The sequence below is a fragment of the Xiphophorus hellerii genome, chromosome 8 (genome assembly GCF_003331165.1).
Source record: "Xiphophorus hellerii strain 12219 chromosome 8, Xiphophorus_hellerii-4.1, whole genome shotgun sequence".
NCBI classification, from domain to species: domain Eukaryota; kingdom Metazoa; phylum Chordata; class Actinopteri; order Cyprinodontiformes; family Poeciliidae; genus Xiphophorus; species Xiphophorus hellerii.
In genome coordinates this window covers 28,678,051-28,697,178 of record NC_045679.1, presented here as the reverse complement: position 1 = coordinate 28,697,178, position 19,128 = coordinate 28,678,051, and the positions used below count along the sequence as shown (strand labels likewise).

Sequence of the window (19,128 nt, the reverse complement as noted above, 5' to 3'; positions counted from 1 at the left end):
ACAGCCCAACACCATGCAGGACGCTTGGCATTTGCCAGAGAACACCAGGATTGGCAAATTCGCCACTGGCGCCTTGTGCTCTTCACAGATGAAAGCAGGTTCACACTGAGCACATGTGACAGACGTGACAGAGTCTGGAGACGCCGTGGAGAGCGGTCTGCTGCCTGCAACATCCTTCAGCATGACCGGTTTGGCAGTGGGTCAGTAATGGTGTGGGGTGGCATTTCTTTGGAGGGCCGCACAGCCCTCCATGTGCTCACCAGAGGTAGCCTGACTGCCATTAGGTACCGAGATGAGATCCTCAGACCCCTTGTGAGACCATATGCTGGTGCGGTTGGCCCTGGGTTCCTCCTAATGCAGGACAATGCTAGACCTCATGTGGCTGGAGTGTGTCAGCAGTTCCTGCAAGATGAAGGCATTGAAGCTATGGACTGGCCAGCCCGTTCCCCAGACCTGAATCCGATTGAGCACATCTGGGACATCATGTCTCGCTCCATCCACCAACGTCACATTGCACCACAGACTGTCCAGGAGTTGGCGGATGCTTTAGTCCAGGTCTGGGAGGAGATCCCTCAGGAGACCATCCGCCACCTCATCAGGAGCATGCCCAGGCGTTGTAGGGAGGTCATACAGGCACGTGGAGGCCACACACAATACTGAGCCTCATTTTGACTTGTTTTAAGGACATTACATTAAAGTTGGATCAGCGTGTAGTGTTATTTCACTTTAATTTTGTGTGTGGCTCCAAATCCAGGCCTCCATTGGTTAATAAATTTGATTTCCATTGATGATTTTTGTGTGATTTTGTTAGCACATTCAACTTTGTACAGAACAAAGTATTCAATGAAAATATTTCTTTCATTCAGATCTAGGATGTGTTATTTGAGTGTTCCCTTTATTTTTTGAGCAGTGTATATTGATTAGTCTGGCTTCAAGTAGGCTAACATTTTATATTCTCAATATATTTATTTTTCATAAGGGCATCACTATCTATAATAACTCTTTTAAGAATCTGAATTGAGTTACATTTGATTTCCCTTTGGGATGAAAACAGTATTTTTGAGTTGAATTTGAAGAAAACACAGCGCCCGGTGGCGAGTCAGGAATTGTGAGGCGACTGGCGAGCATTGACCATAGAGTACTCAGGTTTACAAATGTTTGATTTATGCAATGTGGACACAGTGGAATAAGTCCACTGGGTGCTAGTGAAAGGATGGTGTTGAACGGATGACTGTCAGACTGACTGCAGTGCTGAGGAAGCTGGAGAAGCTAATGGCAGCTCTCAGTTTCTAAAAGGGCTAAAACAAGCGGAAAACTGAAAATCCACACAAAAAGTTAAAGATAACATATTGTAGACGAAATAAGTTTATTCTGATGAACAATAAAGATGTACACATTATTATACTTTTAGTAAAAGCCTTTAAAACAGTGAACTATGACTGAATCACAATTGCAAGAAACACATCAACAGTCTCTCTGTTGTATTTCTTTACAGAAATAATGTGTCCACTTTCCAACTGTTAAAAAAAAAAATCTGATTGAAAACTGTTTTGCTTTTAGAAGCCAACTAAAAACCAGTTTTTAAATTTCAACTGGGCACTGAATCAACGCAGCAAAAACAGATGTTGAAATGGGGACCAAGCCACTAGTATCCAGATGCTGCTGGAATTCTCTCAGCTGTTGTGGACTTTACATGTGATTAACCCCACGGAGCCTCTTGGCCAGCTGGATGTCCCGTGGGAACACTGTGACTCTCTTGGCATGGATGGCACACAAGTTGGCATCTGACAAGAGCAAGACAAGAAAGGCCTCTGCAGCCTGGAAGCACAGAGAGAGAAAGAGGCGGCAAGTGATTAAATACTAGTTGAAAGTTTACCATGATCTGTAATATCTAGAATTTCTCTGCATTTAACTGAGTACAACTTCTTTTTGGGTTCATACAACACCTACTGTAAATGTTAAAACTAAATATCAATTTGGAATACTAAGTTTAGATGCAAGGAAATCAATTACAAAGAAGAAGTGTCTTAGACCTGATGTCCCGAGGATAAATGAATATGACTCCTGACTGTTATACTGATGGACATTCTGTATGCTTCCATCCATCCATCCATTATCATACACCACTAGTGTGGTCACCAGGGGTGCTGGTGCCCATTTCCAGCAGTCAGTGGGCGAGAGGCGGAATCACTCTGGACAAGTCACCAGTCCATTGCAGTCCTTGTATAATTGTGTTAACATTTTTTGATGTTATTATACCAATAATAAAAATAAAAATCTTTTTGCTGGTATCTGCACATCTTGATTGTTTACACCGTTTTATTGACACTTAATAAAGAATAAATGCCCAAACAAGAAGATATGGTACATTTCTTACTCTACTCTGTTGCATATTCCTTTGAATCATGCTATTTTTAATAACTGCGCAGTATTTTGTGCTGTAATTTTCCCTTACTGAACAGCAAGTTATTCTTAATTCTATTTTTCCATTTCAATGAACCTACATGCTTTGAGTGCCTGTTACTTTGCTCCCACTGTAGGACAATACAGGGTATTTTTATTCTAGTCTGTGTGTGTTGGTATGGACAGCTTACCTCCTGCAGAGCCATGAGCGCATAGACCTGCCACCGGAAAGCGGTTATGGAATAACCTTGACACACCTCCCGAACCTGAGCCATGGAGAAACACCAGAATTGAAAGGAAACACACAGCAGAGACTTTTTCAGGCACCTTTAAAGATTCTGGAGTTACTTTATTTCACAAAATATCTCACATGTGTAGTACCATGTGTGTTTGAGGACCTGGTTGAGATTCTGTACTATCTTATTTGCATCAGGGTTTTGTTCTGGTTTTGGTTGAATAGCTTACACTTAGTCAGGCTAAAATAGTGTGACACAGGATGTTTAGTGTGGTTGAGTAATATGTCTGATCTACTGTCCCCCAACCCACTGTCTGCTGTGTGCACCTGAAATATTCTGTAAAAAAACTAAGCAAAAACCTGCAAATCTGGACTAAAAGAAAAATAACAGGCTAATGCCGATTTGAGGCCTACACACATTTAAAAAGTCATCAACAAAAAATAGCTTGACTTGAAGCATTCCCGATTCACCAGGCGGGCGAATGACGTCTTCCTAATGAGAAAATCAGTGCTCTTCTGGTACTTCCGGATCTCCATCAGGGCCCTGGTTCCTGGTCTGAACCTCCTCTTCTTGGGGGACCCCACAGCCCGACCTGAAGAAAATGCAGAGTGTTCTTTGGTCGGAAGTTGAATTTTAAATCCTCATATTCACCCCCCGGCCACTTTCAATAAATTTAAGAGTACCCTACATTTCTTCACAAATACGGGCAAGTCACAGATGGAAGTCACCACCAGAGCAAAAAAAAAAAAAAACCCAAAAAACCCCTAACTCTCTGTATAAACAGTTAAAGCTGTGTTCACTCTGAACTCTAAAGCCAGGGCTGCTTCTTGCCTTTTAGACTGATGTGTGAAACACCTCAGACAGAAAAAAAATGCTTAAATTAACTATCACAGTGATTGACTAACAGAAGATACTGTGAAAAAATTTTCACTGCTCTAGTAGAGATCATCAGATTTCTATTTTAAATATCCTGGTAATTCAAAGACAAAATAAGTGTTCAAATTAAGACTTATTCTTAGTACTTTCATCAGCAACCCGGTGAACGTACTTAAGTTTCTAGAACTTAAAGCGTCTCATCTTCAAGAGCCATCCACTCTAAGCATCTCATTAGAACACAAATCACTGCACTAGACAAAAATCGTTTTACCAAGATCAATTTTTATTTTCCAAATTTGAAAAAAGTAAAAGTTAATTTCCAAAACTGTAAAAATGTACATATGGAAAAATAATTTAAAATGACTTCATTACTGTGTTGGTTTCTGTTCCAGGTTTCCAGCCATTGTGGCAGGTAAACATAAAACCTATGTCAGCCAATCATAATCCCTCAAAACAATAACTTTAACTTTTAAATACCATATTAGGATATAAAATTAATAAAACACAAGACAGTGTTGACTAGGAATTGTGTTAAAGAAAGAATGTGGACCCAGGTGGAGGTTGAATGGCATTGTGCCTCGATTGGGAGGGACAGCTGGTGTAAAACTAGCTGTCCCTGGTTTTACACCAAAGTAGTAGGCTCCAAACTCTTTCTCCTTTGAAACTCAACATATTGGAGTAGTCAGGCTTATAAAAAAAAATAAAAAAACAAGTAAAAAGTGTATGAACAAACATAAGAATCAGCACCTAGCAGACATCTTTCATCCACTGCATGACCATTGTTATGGCCAAGCAAGCAATAACAATTGTAATCTACTGTATGTGACATCAGTGGTGCATCATTTGGTGCAGACTGTCATGTTTTTACTTCTAAAGATCCAGTTTCTAATGTCTAATGCAAAAAAGGAGAATTTGCAAATCTTCACTTTGGTTGGAGTTTTTATTATCATTTGTTTTTAGTGCTATTAGACAGAGGATACATAAATTATTAACGCAATGTAGCCACATTTTTATGTGATTTAGATAAAAGGAAAAAAATAAATAAATCACAAAAATCTAACTGGTTTATCATATAGTCGGCTACATGTGGACAAGGCATAAGAGTTCAAAGGACAAAGGAGACAAAGTATTCTGCACCAGTCACTAGTTCTCTCTCACTTACCTGACGGTTCAGATGAAGGTCCACTTCTCCTCGGGGAGACAACTGCTGACTTAGGTGTTCTAGGGGCTGGCACTGGGGGGCGGTGGACAGGGGTATGGCCCTTTCTGCGGCTGGCAGGTGTATGGCGAGGCATGCTCTCTGACACACAGGTGAAAGGCAGAACAGGAGAAGACCTCCTTCAGATGGTCTCATTCTACAAAATAAACTTTTCTTAAACTTTTTAAAAAAAGTTAAGATGACTAATTTTGTTATAAAATCTGAAAATAAAAACAAAGTCCAATTTACTTAGCTTCCAAAATAAAACATTCAATTTAGTACATATGTACAAAATCTTTTTGTGGATCTAGAGAAATTTTATTTTGTAGCAATGACAGTAAAAGTAGCTCTTTGAAAAGGTTGCTAACACCAAGTGTAGATGGGGGGCCATGTATTGGTAGGTTTGCAGTTGTGTGTGTACTTTGCTTTCAGAGGATGGATCGAACAGCAATCCATGACACGTTCAAGGTTTCTAAAATCTTGGGATTTTTGTAAGGGGAAAGGAGGGTAAAAAATATTTTGCCATTTCAGGCTGTAATGAGAGGAAATGTGAAAAGGTTCAAGTCCAGTTAATACTTTTGTCTGGCGCTTTCTTGAAATCATTACTTTATTAAAACTCTTCTTGGGCTGTCATCAGAAACTTGAGCTTGTATGAGGTCACTGCACAAGAGAAGTCACATTACATCTACTTCATTCAGAAGTGAGGTGAGTAGAGTAGTGCCAGCAGTGTGAACATAAATATCTTTAGATGACATAAAGAAAGACGTCCTGCTTAAAATGTTACTGGATATGCCTACATTCATTCAGTAAAACTGCAGCAGCTGGGCTCGAGAAAGAAAAATGTGCTTGCAGCTATATTGTTAATTCAATATCACAGTAACCAGTCTAAAATTTCATTCTAACAAGGTAACAGGTTCTATATGTAGGTGTTCTGTATGTAACAGGTTCAACATATAGAACCTTTTTTCTTTTCAACATTGGCACCACGGCCTGATGTTTGTATCAGCAGTTTTAATACATTCTTTTTATATAACATTTTATCCATTGTTATAGCAGTAGTTGGTGTTTTCCAAGTAAGACTATGCTAACAAACACTAGGGCATCATGAACTTTTTCAGTTTGTTGTTACATCAAGCAGAAACAAAAGAAAAAGAAAGAAATCAAGGAATGTATTTGCATTTACCTTTAAACTAATAAATATGTTTTCTGTCTAACCCAAGAGGAAGTGACAAAGAAGCATAGTTCTACAGGTTTCCATGTGCAGGTAAGCTATGGACAACATTCAGGGAGAAGAACTCGTATAGTACTCCAGAGAGGCGCTAGCAGTCCCCAAAAAGTTCTAAATCACAGAAACATATTTTAGTCTGGATGGTTCAATTTCTCAGCATGTAGCTGAACGCTTTGCTACGAAACATGATCTTTTAGCCATATGATGAATAAATGATTAGCTCTATGTCTGGTAGAAATATCATGACGTTTTTACACGAGTGGTGCATCGTCGGCTTCTTTGTTTGTTTGTTTTTTAAGAAAAAAAGCTAACAAGAAGCAGCATGAAAACATCAGGGTTAAACCATCATATTAAACCTAAAAACGTGTTCTTACCTTGTAAAACGGGTTGAAAAAATACCAGCGATGGACACTACTCCCGTTTTCTCCTTTGTTAAGTTCCACAGACAAGCAGCTTTCAATTCAAACGACGCTTCAATCTCTGCTCGACCAATCACGTTAGTCAAAAATAAAAACAATAGGGGCGGGACATCCTGTTAGTTAGTGAACTTCCTGTTTTTGCAGGGCAGACGACTGGATGACTTATTACTGCCATCTAATGTTCATTTACAAATCGATCGTGTACTTACAGTAGCTCACCTATCTGTACGTAAACTACAAACATGAAGCCAGACACAAACTGTGGATACTGTGGAGACGCTTTCCTCTCAGAGCCAGCCGAATTGTAAGGCTGCAATAAAAAAAGTGTGAATCTCGTAATGATAACCACTACGTTTTATCAATAAACAAATGCTTATATACTCTTATTTTGTTCTCTGTTAAAAAGAAAGCCTATCCATTAATATCACAATCTCGTATGTCATACGTATGATTTCCATTTAATCTGGGGATCCACACTGTTGTAGAAATCTGTTCTATCTCATGTTTCTACTTTGCTTCTGTTTTGCTTTCTTTATTGAAAAATTTTAAGTAAAGGAAATAGCCAGATTATTAATTTTACATTGATAACAACAATATGTAAATAGCATAGAAACAAAATAGGCCAAAGTCTCAGCAGGTGAATGATTCAAATTATTATCTTTTATAAATTACGTTCTGCACCGTCTTTTCAGAGAAGGCAGTGACAAAGCGAAGGTTCAGTTGCCTTCAATTTAAGCCTGCTGCAGCATCGTCCTTCAAACTCTGAAAACTTCACTACTTACATCAGGAAGCTATAATGTGGTATAGACAAAAAAATAAATAAATTAAAAATAGGAATTTTTACAAATTTTTAAAATGATTGATGTAAATAATGCATGAACCAAATTCAAAAGCTTTGGTTTTGTTTTATGGAGCTGTAATTGTAACTGTAATTGATTCAATATTTGACAATTTAACAAATTTGATTCTCAAAACAGCTACTGTAAATAAAAGGAATGTACTTTTATTTCTGAAGTCACAGATATGATTGGAAGTGCAAGAAAAGATCAACACATATGAAAGCACAGCATCGACATCAGAATGTAAAAAATCTTTACACTAAATTATAGAGCCAACATCATCCAGTTAGTGGGCTTCTTGTAAATGTCTATATAGTTTATAAAACTATATAATTGTTGACATGAACTATGTCAATACTGTCCAATTTTACTCATTAGCAAATATTTTGCTAGTGAGTGAAAAGGACAGACTCTTACTATCCACACTCTGGTGTCTTTTTTCAGTTTTGGATTTCCTAACAGAACTGATTGGAAAAGATAAGTTGCTTTTCACGATGCTTGTCATCTATCACTACCACTATCATTGTCAAAGGTGTGAAGAAATCCTCATGTGAAGTTAAGAACCCATTATTCAACAGCTATGAAGTTAATAGTCCTATTCATCTCATGTCTGACAATAAACAGAACTGAAAAGGAAGGAAGATATAATTTTGTCTCCATCTGTAGAGTGACAATATGGTTGATAACACCCTGAGTGAGCTGACTCACCAGGTTCCATCTTTCCAGGTCACATGGAATAAATACACTGTAAAAAGGTGTATTTATTCCATTGCTGTGTATTTACTCTGTTGCAGTTCCTGGCTTATTAATGTTTTGTTTGATAATGATCAGAGCCACATATATGGAATTTGTTTCTTTGTTCTAATATCTCCATAACTCTCTGCTGAAAGTTCATTTCAGCTGTGGAAGAACAAACAGTCATTCAGTTTGGTTCTCTTTTTACAGTGGTGCTCTGGAGGCTTGGCTTTCCTAAACAAGTGAAAGTAAAAGTAAAAACTGCTAAAAAGCACTGAGTCAGTCGGACCTGCATTGAGCCACAGCTTTGCTTTAAGTCTTCATCTCACAACCTACTGAACATGCTTCACAGTTTGAACCCCCATCAGCAGCAGAATGGAGGTTTCTCCTTCGAGAACAGCCGCAGGTAAAGAAGCTTTTCTCCTTTAATGCCAAGAAAAGTCCCGGAAGTTAATGCTAGGGTAGCTAAACAACACCAGTATGAACATTTCTGCTTTTCTGGGCACTTCTTGATCTTTTCCAGGAATGCGGTTTTGGAGTCCAGTTTGTTAGAGGGGTCATACAAAACTCCTAATCCCAGAAAGACAGGGACCACCATCGCTGGGATGGTTTATAAGGTAAGAGAGTTCTATTTAGATGTAAACTCCCCCGTTTTGGAGCTGTACTGTGTGTACTTAAAGTGATATTTCAAAACCTAATAAAATCCATAGAGAATTTGACAGATTGAATAAGGTGTTTTTGGTCAAATGAATGTTTGATGAAAGCCACATTCCTGGAGGCAACAGGTGACAGTATTAGTTTACTGTTCAGAAGTAAGCACTTCACGTCAGTCAGGTGGGGTTTCTCCTCCGTTGTTCCAGGATGGAGTGGTTCTGGGAGCAGATACCAGAGCTACTGATGACATGGTGGTGGCTGACAAAAACTGCATGAAGATTCACTACATCGCTCCAAAAATCTAGTGAGTACAGCTGCTGAATACAGTTGTTCTTCCCTTTTCAGACTGAGGTTGAAGGATTTCTTTTTGTTGGAGATAATATGAACATATTTTACATTACTCGTTTTTTACATAATTATTCAAGATGATTTGCTAGCCAGATAATTAATTAAACCTACTCACTTTGTACCTAATATCATACAGAATTACCTGAAAATGGTATTGTTAGTAAATGAAACTGAATTGAGATTAAACTGAACATTTCATTGGGTTGTGTTTCTGCGCTGAGCATCAATCCAGCCTTGATTCTTTACCCTCAAAAACACACTACTTTAAGAACACACTTAAAGTACTCATAAATGCATGTGTGAGTGCATGTGCACTCACACATGCATTTATGGATGAATAATCAAAATAGATATATGAATATTCACATTCCCAACCTTCTTCTGTTGTTGTCCTAATAATTATTCTGCAACTTTAAGGATTGTATATCTATAAAATCCCTTTTATTCCTCTGACTGTTCAACTTACATCTTTCTCTAAGTTGCATAAAACAATCTAAAGAGTAATAGAAACAAAAAGTGAATCTAAAGTATCAATTAGCTTCACCATATCAGCTGTTCCACTGTCCTCTACGTTCTGCAGCTGCTGTGGAGCTGGTGTGGCTGCAGATGCAGAGATGGCCACACAGATGATGGCATCTAACGTGGAGCTGCACATGCTCAACACTGGCCGACCCCCACTTGTTGCCATGGTAACCAGACAACTGAAACAAATGCTGTTCAGGTGAGGTCTTCTATGCTGAAAGGGGACCCAAAGACAAGATTAATAGAAAAACCAACTTTCTTGTCACTTTTCTTGAGTTTTGGTTCTTGTTTGTTTGATCATTTTGGGGGGTATTTTATGTAGTTTATTTTTTCATGTCTATTATTAATTATTATTATTATTATTATTATTATTATTATTATTATTATTATTAAGAGGATGTCAAATTAGTTCATTCCATGCTTAATTTCTTATTCATGGGCTCTGTATCTTCTATATTTGAATTTGTTTTTACTCTGTTTGTCATTTTTACTCCATTCTTCCTTCCTAAACTGTTCCAACTCTATCAGTGCCTTCTGCTGACAACCATCCTCAAAGCATATTGACGCTTTGTGTCACAATGGGTGAAACATGGTGTTGGTGGACTTCACCATTTTGATCTCATCAGACCTAAGAACTTTCTTCCACTTCACCATGGAGTTTCCCATGTGCCTTTAAGCAAACCCTAGTCAAGCCTTAATCTGAATTTCTTTAAAAGTCGTTTTCTCATTGACTGGTGAAGAACCAGGGCAACAGTTGTTGTCTGCAGAGTTTCTCCATCTCAGCTATTGAAGCTTGCAGGTCACCATGACTACTTAGTGTAGTCATGGAGGACTGGTGTCCTCTCTCACCAGTCTCCTTCTTGCACGTTCAGGGCCTTAGAGATTTTTGAGTTTCCATCCACTGACTTATACTTTTTATTAACCTTTTCTCTGACTTACTTTGAGTGTTGTTTAGTCTTCATGCTGTAATGGCAGCCAGGAATGTTGCTGGCCCAGTGAATGGATGGCACATTTTGGACCTTCTAAGCATAGATGTCTTTATACTACGATCTGGAGACACTGCATCCAGATTGCTCCCATCTGATCTCCACTTCACTCATTGTGAGAACACCAGCACCAATTGGCTGGATTCTCTGTTGAATTAGGTCACTTTACAGGGGGTGAATATTTGTGCAGTTAACTATTTAATGCTTCATATTTTAAAATTGCTAGAAATCTTTAGAAATCAGTTTTCACTTTAGCATTAAAAATATTTTTAAATTATTTTTGGCCTAAAAAAATCAAATTTTGTTTATGACGAATGCTTTATTAAAGCTGGAAGAGAGTAAAATATCCAAGTAGGTGAGTACTTTTTGTAGGCGCTGTATGTAGAGAAAATATCAGAAAAAAGATACATATGGTCTAAAATGATTTTTGATGTCTGATGTTTTAGGTACCAGGGACACATGGGCTCATCAGTGATTGTTGGAGGAGTTGATGTGACGGGAGCTCACCTATACAGTGTTTATCCACATGGCTCCTATGATAAACTGCCTTTCCTCACCATGGGTATGTTTTTTTTTCTGTTTGTTTTTTAAGCGATGGTGTAAATTAAATTGTCTGGGGAGATGAGAAACCTCCAAAGAGAAACATTCCGTGAAACAACTTAAATAATTAAATTATATCAACTATTGACTATTTCATATCTTGGAATGCACCATATTTTCTCTGCTACCTTCTTTCTCTGAATGCTTTAATGCTCTTACACATCCTAACACTAACTTTCTTTGTCTTCTCTAATCTGGACTGAAGTTATGCCACACTTTCCCAACAGTTTCATATCTGTCCTTTCCCGGTCGTCTAGGAGAGATTCAATACCCCCAAGAACTTTAACCTTAATCATCCCTGCACCTTCTCTAGCAATATGCCATGCTATGTTGCTTTGTTTCGCTTTGTTTCTCCAGCTTCATCTATCTCAGTTACTGTGTCTTTGGCCAAGACACTTCACCAACCTTACCTACCACCATCAGTGTGTGACTGGGTGAATGACTGAATATTGTGTGAAGAACTTTGGAGTCCATTTACCATTTAGATTTCTCCAGCTGTTCTTGTTCTTTCAAGATTCTCCCTATTCCCTAATCCATTTTTCTTTCTATCTGCACTATGATTGAACAGTTTGAAGTCACCTCTTCTTTGCTTTCCTTCCGTTTGTCTACTGTACACAAAGAATATCTACCATTCTTCTCTCCATCATGTCTGACAACTTTCAGCCTTTATCTGCTGTACAGTAGTCTACAGATTCAAATGCCCATCTCTAACCTCTACATTAAGATATTTCTTCTTCTCCTGCTGCCTTGGCATGCTTCCCTTCTGTCCTCTCATTGGTTGTAAGGAAAATTTCTAATTCCAGCTCAAGTTTAGCATCAGATGCTCTTCTTCACACAATCCTTACCAATTTATCTGAGCTTGAAACCAATACTGAGAGAGGCGACAGAATGTACCTATACCACATGTACATACATTACATTTTGTGCATCCATGTGGGGATTTGACTCTATAGCTTTCTTTCTTTTATACCAGCCAATGCAGACCATAGACAAGGTTGTTTGGCAATTAAAAAAGGTACAAGTGTTTATTGATCTGTGTTTCTTTCAAAGGGCAGAATTACTAAAATGCATTTATTGGTGAAGCTGCTGATCAAATGTCATTTTGTAGCCAAAGTATAAAAACTAAACTTGGCTTAAGCTTCATTTAAAAAGAAGGTACATATTTTGAAATGAGTAGCAACAATTTTTTAATAATAATAATAATGCATTTTATTTGACAGTGCCTTTTCAAAACACCTAAAGACACTTTACAACATTAAAAACACAAACTAAATAGTAAAGTAGCCACTCTGGTAATAATAAGTGCACATGGGGCTATTGTTGAGTGTTTTGATACAAAACTTAAAGCTCAAGATGGCAATAGAGATATTTATAATTAATTACTTTGTTAGTGGAACAGTGAAATGTTCTGAAAATGTCATGATCCTGTCTTGTGTTCTGTTGACTATTGCTTTAGGCTCTGGAGCCGCTGCTGCTGTTTCAGTGTTTGAGGACAGATTCAAACCCAACATGGAGGTACGATTGACAATCTGTTACCTTGTCAAAAAAGACATTATCTAACTTTTCATACATCATTAAGGTGACCATGGGAACAGTGCCACTATTAAACTGGATCAGGAAGCATGTATGCAGGAAGTTGTAATGTTGTTTTCTGATGGGTTGGACTGTCAAATGACTATCACTGATCATTCAGCAGGTCAACTGTGCCGAACCATTTGTAGGTCCTTAGAGAACTACTCACACCCATTGAACTTTTACAAATTTTGTGATGTTACAACTATGCACTTTAATGTTATGCAACAGACCAACTCTACAGTAGATATAAACCAAAGATGTAACATGGAATAAAAACAATAATTGTTTTAAAAAAATTTAAAGTGTATTTGTATTTAGTCCCCTTGGATGAATACTTTGTAGAATGGCAGGTAGCTGAAATTAAACCTGCAGGTATTCTGGGGTTTGTCTTCACCAGCTCTGCACATCTAGATACTTATATTGTATGTTTGCCCATTGTTATTTGCAAAGACGCTTGAGCTTAGTCAGATTGCATGGGAACCTGTTTTCAAGTCTTGCTGCATATTTTCTGTTGGATTTAGTTCTGGACTTTGGGTCATAATACATGAATGTGCCTGACTCTAAAATTCCCCTGCTGGGAAGTGAGTCTTCACCCCAGTCTCAAATCCTTTGCAGCCTCCTACATGTTTTCCTTCAGGATTCCCTTTGTTTAGCACCATTTATCTAGCACATCTACTGTGACCAGTTTCCCTGCACCTGCTGTGTCGTTGTGTGGAGGGTAAGATAGGCCTACTTTTTATGCTACATGTGATGAAGGCTGTAGGGGAGTAATTATTTCGGTTGTGCAGTTTTAGCCAGGAAGTGGATAAAACTAATGTTCTGGAAAGATTGTTTTTGTGTTTCATAGCAGGTCACCCTAATCTGAAAAATCAGGAGGGAGTTCAGATGTGGAAAGATAAGGAAATAACTTTCAAAGTGCTGTAAGCTGTCACATAGTCAGTTTTGAAATATCCCAGCTGTGGACAATTCCAGGAAACACTCGCAGAACTCCAGCATGAAACGAGCAGAGAAATCAGCACAAGTTGAAGGAAAGGACGCCATTGGTTAAAACATCCAAATACACACCACCAGATATGAAAGGTCTTGCAACCAATAGGAAATGGGAGTTTTTCTGTAAATGTGGAATTTGTAATGTGTATGCAGATGTGCTGAATAAATCTCCCCTCAGTTGACATGATTGGAGAAGAGAGATTAAAGTCCTCTGTGATGTTTGTTACTCCATAGGTTTGCCGCTTTTCAGCCCTAAGAAGGCCAGAGAGGTTTGGTTTGACCAGAGAACCTTCTTACACGTGTTTAGTGAAGCAAAAAGTTGTTCCCTCCACAGATGTTCCAACCTGAGCAATGAGTCTGTGCAGCTCCCTCAGTTACCACGGTCCATTTGACTGCTTCTCTGATCATTGCCTGAGCATTCGTCAGTTTACCTGGACCGTCATGTTTTAGTAGACTTTTTTAGTTGCATCAAGTGCTTTAAGTTTTCAGAGCAGAACTCTGAGATGTTTTTGTTGTGCTTTTTGATCTCTAATGTTTTCTAAAAAAAATAAAAAATTCCTCTGTGACCTGAAACAAAACAGCTGCGTTTGTACTCAGGGATTTTATTTAGGTGTCTGAGTAGTTTGTATAAAATGTTCGGGGTGGGCAATGAAACAGTCTTCACAGTTGTACACTAATTTAAGTTTATCTCTAACATAATGTCTTAATAAAATACATTACTACATTTCATCTCATTGCAACCATAGAAAACAAAGTTCAAATGGTATGAATACTTTCCTGATTCACTTTAATCTCTTGTGACTGCAAACAATCAATAAATTAGAGCTTGAGCAAATGTTAGCTTTATCTACTGTTTCTTAGATGTGGAAGAAGCATCACTACTATGTCCCTGCAGTACTATGCCATAACACTATCTCAAAGGACACTTACCTTTCCTCTTATTAATAGCAGCAATCATGAAAATGTTCTTCTTCTTTTCTTGTCTGCTCTTAAGTTGGAGGAAGCCAAGCAGCTTGTGAGGGATGCCATTGCTGCAGGAATCTTCTGTGACCTGGGCTCAGGCAGCAATGTGGATCTGTGTGTCATAACTGAAGCTGGAGTGCAATTTCTGAGAGGTTATGACAAGCCCACAGCAAAGGGTCAAAGGTGAGCTTACTAAGGCTGACTTCCTTTAAATCTCAACTAAAAACTCACCTGTTTAGAGTTGTATTTGAAACGTAATCAATTACGAATTTAATGATGGCACTTGACTTAATGTAATGTTTTTTGATTGTTGATTCTATGTTGCATGACTTTGTGTTTTTGTGTTTGTTATGATGTAAAGCACTTTGAAACGCTTTGCTGCTGAAATGTGCTATACAAATAAAATTTGATTGTTTGATTTGATAAGGGATCTCTTTTATGCAGAGAACCTATGGGTCCTTAAGGTCTGGTGTCCTGCAACTTTTAGATGTGTCCCTGGTCCAACACCCCTGAAACAAATAGCTCAATCACCTCCTCAGTATGCAGTCAGGTTCTCCAGAGTCCTGATGGTGACCTGATTATTTGACTCAGCTGTGTTGAAGCAGAGACACATCTAAAATCTACAGGACACTGGGCCTCCTGGACTGGAGTTGAAGACCCTTTCACTAACTACACTCTCAATAGAGAGTACAAGAATTTGACAATCAAAGCTCCATGAAACAGCTGAACTCAGATAAATTCGAAAGCTAATATTTTTTCATTCACAGATGAAAACTGACTCTTTTGTCTTGTTCTATTTCACTCTTTCCAACAGAGAGGGACAGTACCGCTATAAGCCTGGCACCACAGCCGTCCTGACCAAAACTGAGACTCCACTTTCTCTGGATGTTGTTGATGAATCTGTTCAGTTGATGGATACTGAATGATATGTTTGAAACATGTACTCTGGAGTATATTTGGTGTCAATCAAATAAACTGAATCAGTATACTAACTGAAGAAGTGTTTCTTATTTTTGTTACAATCATTTTGTCACCTTTCTGTAATAATGGCCCAAGTCTTTTTTTTTTTTTTATTTTACCTAAATTGTCTTTTGGCATATAAGAGATGTTGGTTTTCTTTTTCTAAAATCACTTTTGACAAAATGTGATTTAGGGCATAATTTTAGGAAGGTGATGATTTGGAATAGGGCTGCACAATGGCACAGTTGGTAGCACTGTTGCCTTGCAGCAAGTAGGTCCTGGGTTTGATTTCCAGCCCTGGGTCTTGTTCTTGCATGCGTGGGTTCTTTCCAGATTCCTCCCACAGTCCAAAATCATGACTTTTAGGTTAATTGGTCTCTAAATCCTCATTAGGTGTGTGTGTGTGTGTGGGGGTGTGGGTGTGGGGGTGGGTGTGCGTGTGTGTGTGTGTGTGTGTGCACCAGCACCCCTCCCAACCCCACTGGGGACAAAGGTATTAGAAAATGGATGGACAATTTGGAATAAATAATGAGGTTGCTTGGTAACACTATTACACATCTGGATTTGAGAAGTTTTTCTTTCCACTTTTTCTTCCAAAACTGGAACCATCTCAGCTCAGACTTTTGTACAAATAATTCTTTTCTAAAATGTTAAGATAATTTTCAAAACGTACCTGCTATATTCTTTGGCCTTTCTTTCCATGCACCACAGAGAAAACCTTTTCATTTTGAACTTGTCAGCCAAAAATGCTCCTGTTCTGGTGTTAGGATTTCTGCTGATATATAAAAAAAGATGGACATTCTTCCTTGCTAAATAGCTAAATCTCAGATCGGATGGAAAGCATCAGCTTTCAAGTCTTGCTATCGCTACAATACTAGAAGAGGAACCTCTACCCCAGTCTTTAGTAGCCTCTGACATGATCATCATGACCATCTTGTCTGTACGTCATGATTCTGTCACAGGTGGTTTTTCTTTATTTCTGCCTCACAGAGTTTACAAGACCAAAGGTCCAGTTAATGGTTTCAGCTGATGAGCACCTTCTTCCACGTTTGCTGTGTTCCTGATCCTCCCATCTGATCTGAGCTTCTCTGGAGCTTCTCTGCAGTCATCATGGGGGTCTTGGTTCTCTTTTGGTGTCAGTCATTTGAAGTAGAGTTTTTTTCTCTACTTTTAATAATACAATAAAATATAGAATCACTGTCATATCAAACCTGTGAGTTACATGTTGCTCTCTAAGCAATGTTTGATTTTGTGTCAAAACATTAATGTCATGGTTTTGGGTGTTCTTTGCCCACATGCAGAACAGACTCAGTAGGCAGGTGATAAAAGATAAGTGTATTGTACAAAGGTGATGATGAATGCGAGTCTTCAGTCTGGGAGATCGGGGAGCCGGGAGATCGGGGAGCCAGGAGTTTGGGACGGTACTGGAACAAAGTGGACAGTGGCAAGTGGCAGGAGACGACAGGGCAAAAAAAAAAGTGTAGAAACAAAAATGTGATTCTTACTGGTGGCGCGGAGAAAAAAATTTGTGGGGAGAGAAGGCAGACTGAGGCTGGAGCCGGCCCGTGTGGGGAAAAGTCTTAGCGCCGGGAAGATCTTGAGACTGTCCAGAGGGACAACCGCTGGGTGGTGAAGGACGGACAGGTTTGCAGGTATGAGGAAGTTGGATGTTTCCAGCCGTGGTATGTGATCTGGAGGTAAAGACCAGAGGGATTTGAAGAGAGGAATGCAGGAACTTCTTCAGAAGAAACCTTTAAAGAAGAACACTTAGAGGTGAGTCGCAGAGCTAATCAAACCTTCACACAGAGTAACAACAGATGAACACTGGAGGGCTCAGAGTACCATAAAGGCTAACACTCGGGGGTCAAGAGACTGACAACAACTCCTTATATCCTCTGACTGATGAGCCTGGATGAATCGCAGGTGTGCGAGATGTACAGCAGGTCCATCCTCCACAGTGGCTTATTGGCTTCCTCTGGAGGACACTGAGGAAGGCAAACCCCACACAGAACCCAAAATCCAGCCTCCTGACAATTAACTGCACCATCAAGTGTTTACTTGATGGTGCTTATGGGCCCTACACAAAGTTTATCTTGACTTAAATAAAGAAACAGACTTGTATAGTTCTTTTCAGGACCATCAAAGACTCTTTACAATGAAATCTGTAATTCCCATTCATGCACACATTGAAGATAGCAAGCTTCTGGATAGTAGCCACGGGCAGATTGCCATGGGGCAGTCTGACAGAAGTTGCTGGCAGGAAAGATCTTCTGCAGCGGTCTGTCCCACACTGACTGAAGATGCTCTGCTTTCCCAAGACTGTCTCGTGAAGAGGATAGTCAAGGTTGTCCATAATTTTCTTAATCCTATGAAGAATCCTTTTTTGCATAATCATCTCCAGAGGTTCCACAGTTGTCCCCAGAACAGAACCAGCCTTCTTTATCAGGTTGTAGAGCATTTTTAGGTCCCTGGTTCTGATGCTGCTTCCCCAACAGATCATAGCAGAAGAGATGATGCTCTCAGCAACAGACTGATAAAAGATCTGCAGCATCTTGGTGCAAACCTTGAAGAATCTTAGCTTCCTGAAGAGATACAGTCTGCTTTGTCCCTTCTTATAGACGGCTTCATTTAAAGGTTCCAGTACTAGAAAAGGTATTTTCAACTGTAAGAAGGTACAATACCTTAAAACTCATGCCATGAAGATGTAAACCAAAACTAAAGTAATAAGTAAATAAGCAGTAAGATGAAGAGCTTCAAAGTAGTGAAGCACATACAAAGATTTACACCATTAAGAAAAATGTTTTTGCCACAAAAGGAAACTTAACAGGTATGAGGTTTTCGCCCAGAGCGCCGCACTGACCACAATAACATAAGATTTCACTGATTCATGTAATTTTTTTCATCTTGTGTTTTATTTTAGCCCTTCTTGTTTTCTTTTGGAACATCTCATTTAAGTAGTCTCGCACAGAATGTTAAATCAGCGACTAATATTTGCATAAAGTTCCTGTAAATGAGAGGCGGGGACATACCGGAAAGTCGCAGTGGGTTTCTTCCATAACAGTCAGCCGGTGTGACACCAAGCTAGAAGTCGTCGCCAGTAAAGGACAACATCTCCCCCTAAATGGTGGGGCTTTCAGCATCTTACATGAGTGGCAATCTGTCAGATCCATAATTTCATCATGCCGTCACCTTTTGACAATATTATTATATCAAAAAACAAACTGCCGGAGGTAGGGTGCTGAATAATATAAAGAGTCAAATTATTTATGATCGATAGTATCTATAGATGGATATAAGCATAAAAATATTTTATATGTTTATTTTAACCACGGAACCATTGAAATTATCCAACGTAGGAGCTGCAACATGCGCGCAGCAGCTATGCCAGCGTGTAAATGGTGCAGAGCCCCGAAACACAAACGGCGCAGAGAAAGTACTGGGCTTTCATTTGTTGAGCATGTTTGACAGACAGTTATTTTGGCCAATAATGTGGCAGCATTTTCCAGCAGGTCTATTTCGCAGTTCTACCAGAAGTCTAGCGCCCCCCGGCTCTGATGTCGTTACGGCGTTAGGACGGGATAGAACCTGCAGCCTAA

General features: G+C 39.0%; 2 protein-coding genes and 1 long non-coding RNA gene across 4 annotated transcripts; 1 reads left to right on the top strand and 2 right to left on the bottom strand.

The window, feature by feature from the left end:
- Positions 1-1,347: 1,347 nt before the first annotated feature.
- Positions 1,348-6,450, bottom strand: cenpa (histone H3-like centromeric protein A). Of its 2 annotated transcripts, XM_032568893.1 has the most exons (6): positions 6,316-6,450; positions 5,897-6,052; positions 4,678-4,815; positions 3,110-3,231; positions 2,595-2,669; positions 1,348-1,818 (listed from the first exon to the last, which is right to left on the bottom strand). In XM_032568893.1, exons 3-6 carry the CDS (start codon positions 4,808-4,810, stop codon positions 1,690-1,692), a joined length of 459 nt encoding a protein of 152 aa, XP_032424784.1. In that variant the 5' UTR covers positions 4,811-4,815; positions 5,897-6,052; positions 6,316-6,450; the 3' UTR covers positions 1,348-1,689. The 2 variants fall into 2 exon arrangements, with proteins under 2 accessions (XP_032424784.1, XP_032424783.1); XM_032568892.1 differs by lacking the exon at positions 5,897-6,052 and having other exon boundaries at positions 6,316-6,447.
- A 1,719-nt stretch (positions 6,451-8,169) lies between these two features.
- Positions 8,170-15,569, top strand: psmb10 (proteasome 20S subunit beta 10). The gene is made up of 8 exons (XM_032570993.1): positions 8,170-8,340; positions 8,458-8,551; positions 8,795-8,892; positions 9,517-9,657; positions 10,891-11,006; positions 12,501-12,559; positions 14,604-14,755; positions 15,387-15,569. The coding sequence occupies exons 1-8, from the start codon at positions 8,276-8,278 to the stop codon at positions 15,496-15,498; spliced, it is 837 nt and encodes a 278-aa protein (XP_032426884.1). The 5' UTR covers positions 8,170-8,275; the 3' UTR covers positions 15,499-15,569.
- A 563-nt stretch (positions 15,570-16,132) lies between these two features.
- LOC116724155 (uncharacterized) lies at positions 16,133-18,908 on the bottom strand. Its single transcript, XR_004340114.1, has 3 exons — positions 18,562-18,908; positions 17,038-17,283; positions 16,133-16,956 (listed from the first exon to the last, which is right to left on the bottom strand). It is a non-coding gene; the product is annotated as an uncharacterized LOC116724155 (long non-coding RNA).
- Positions 18,909-19,128: the final 220 nt, after the last annotated feature.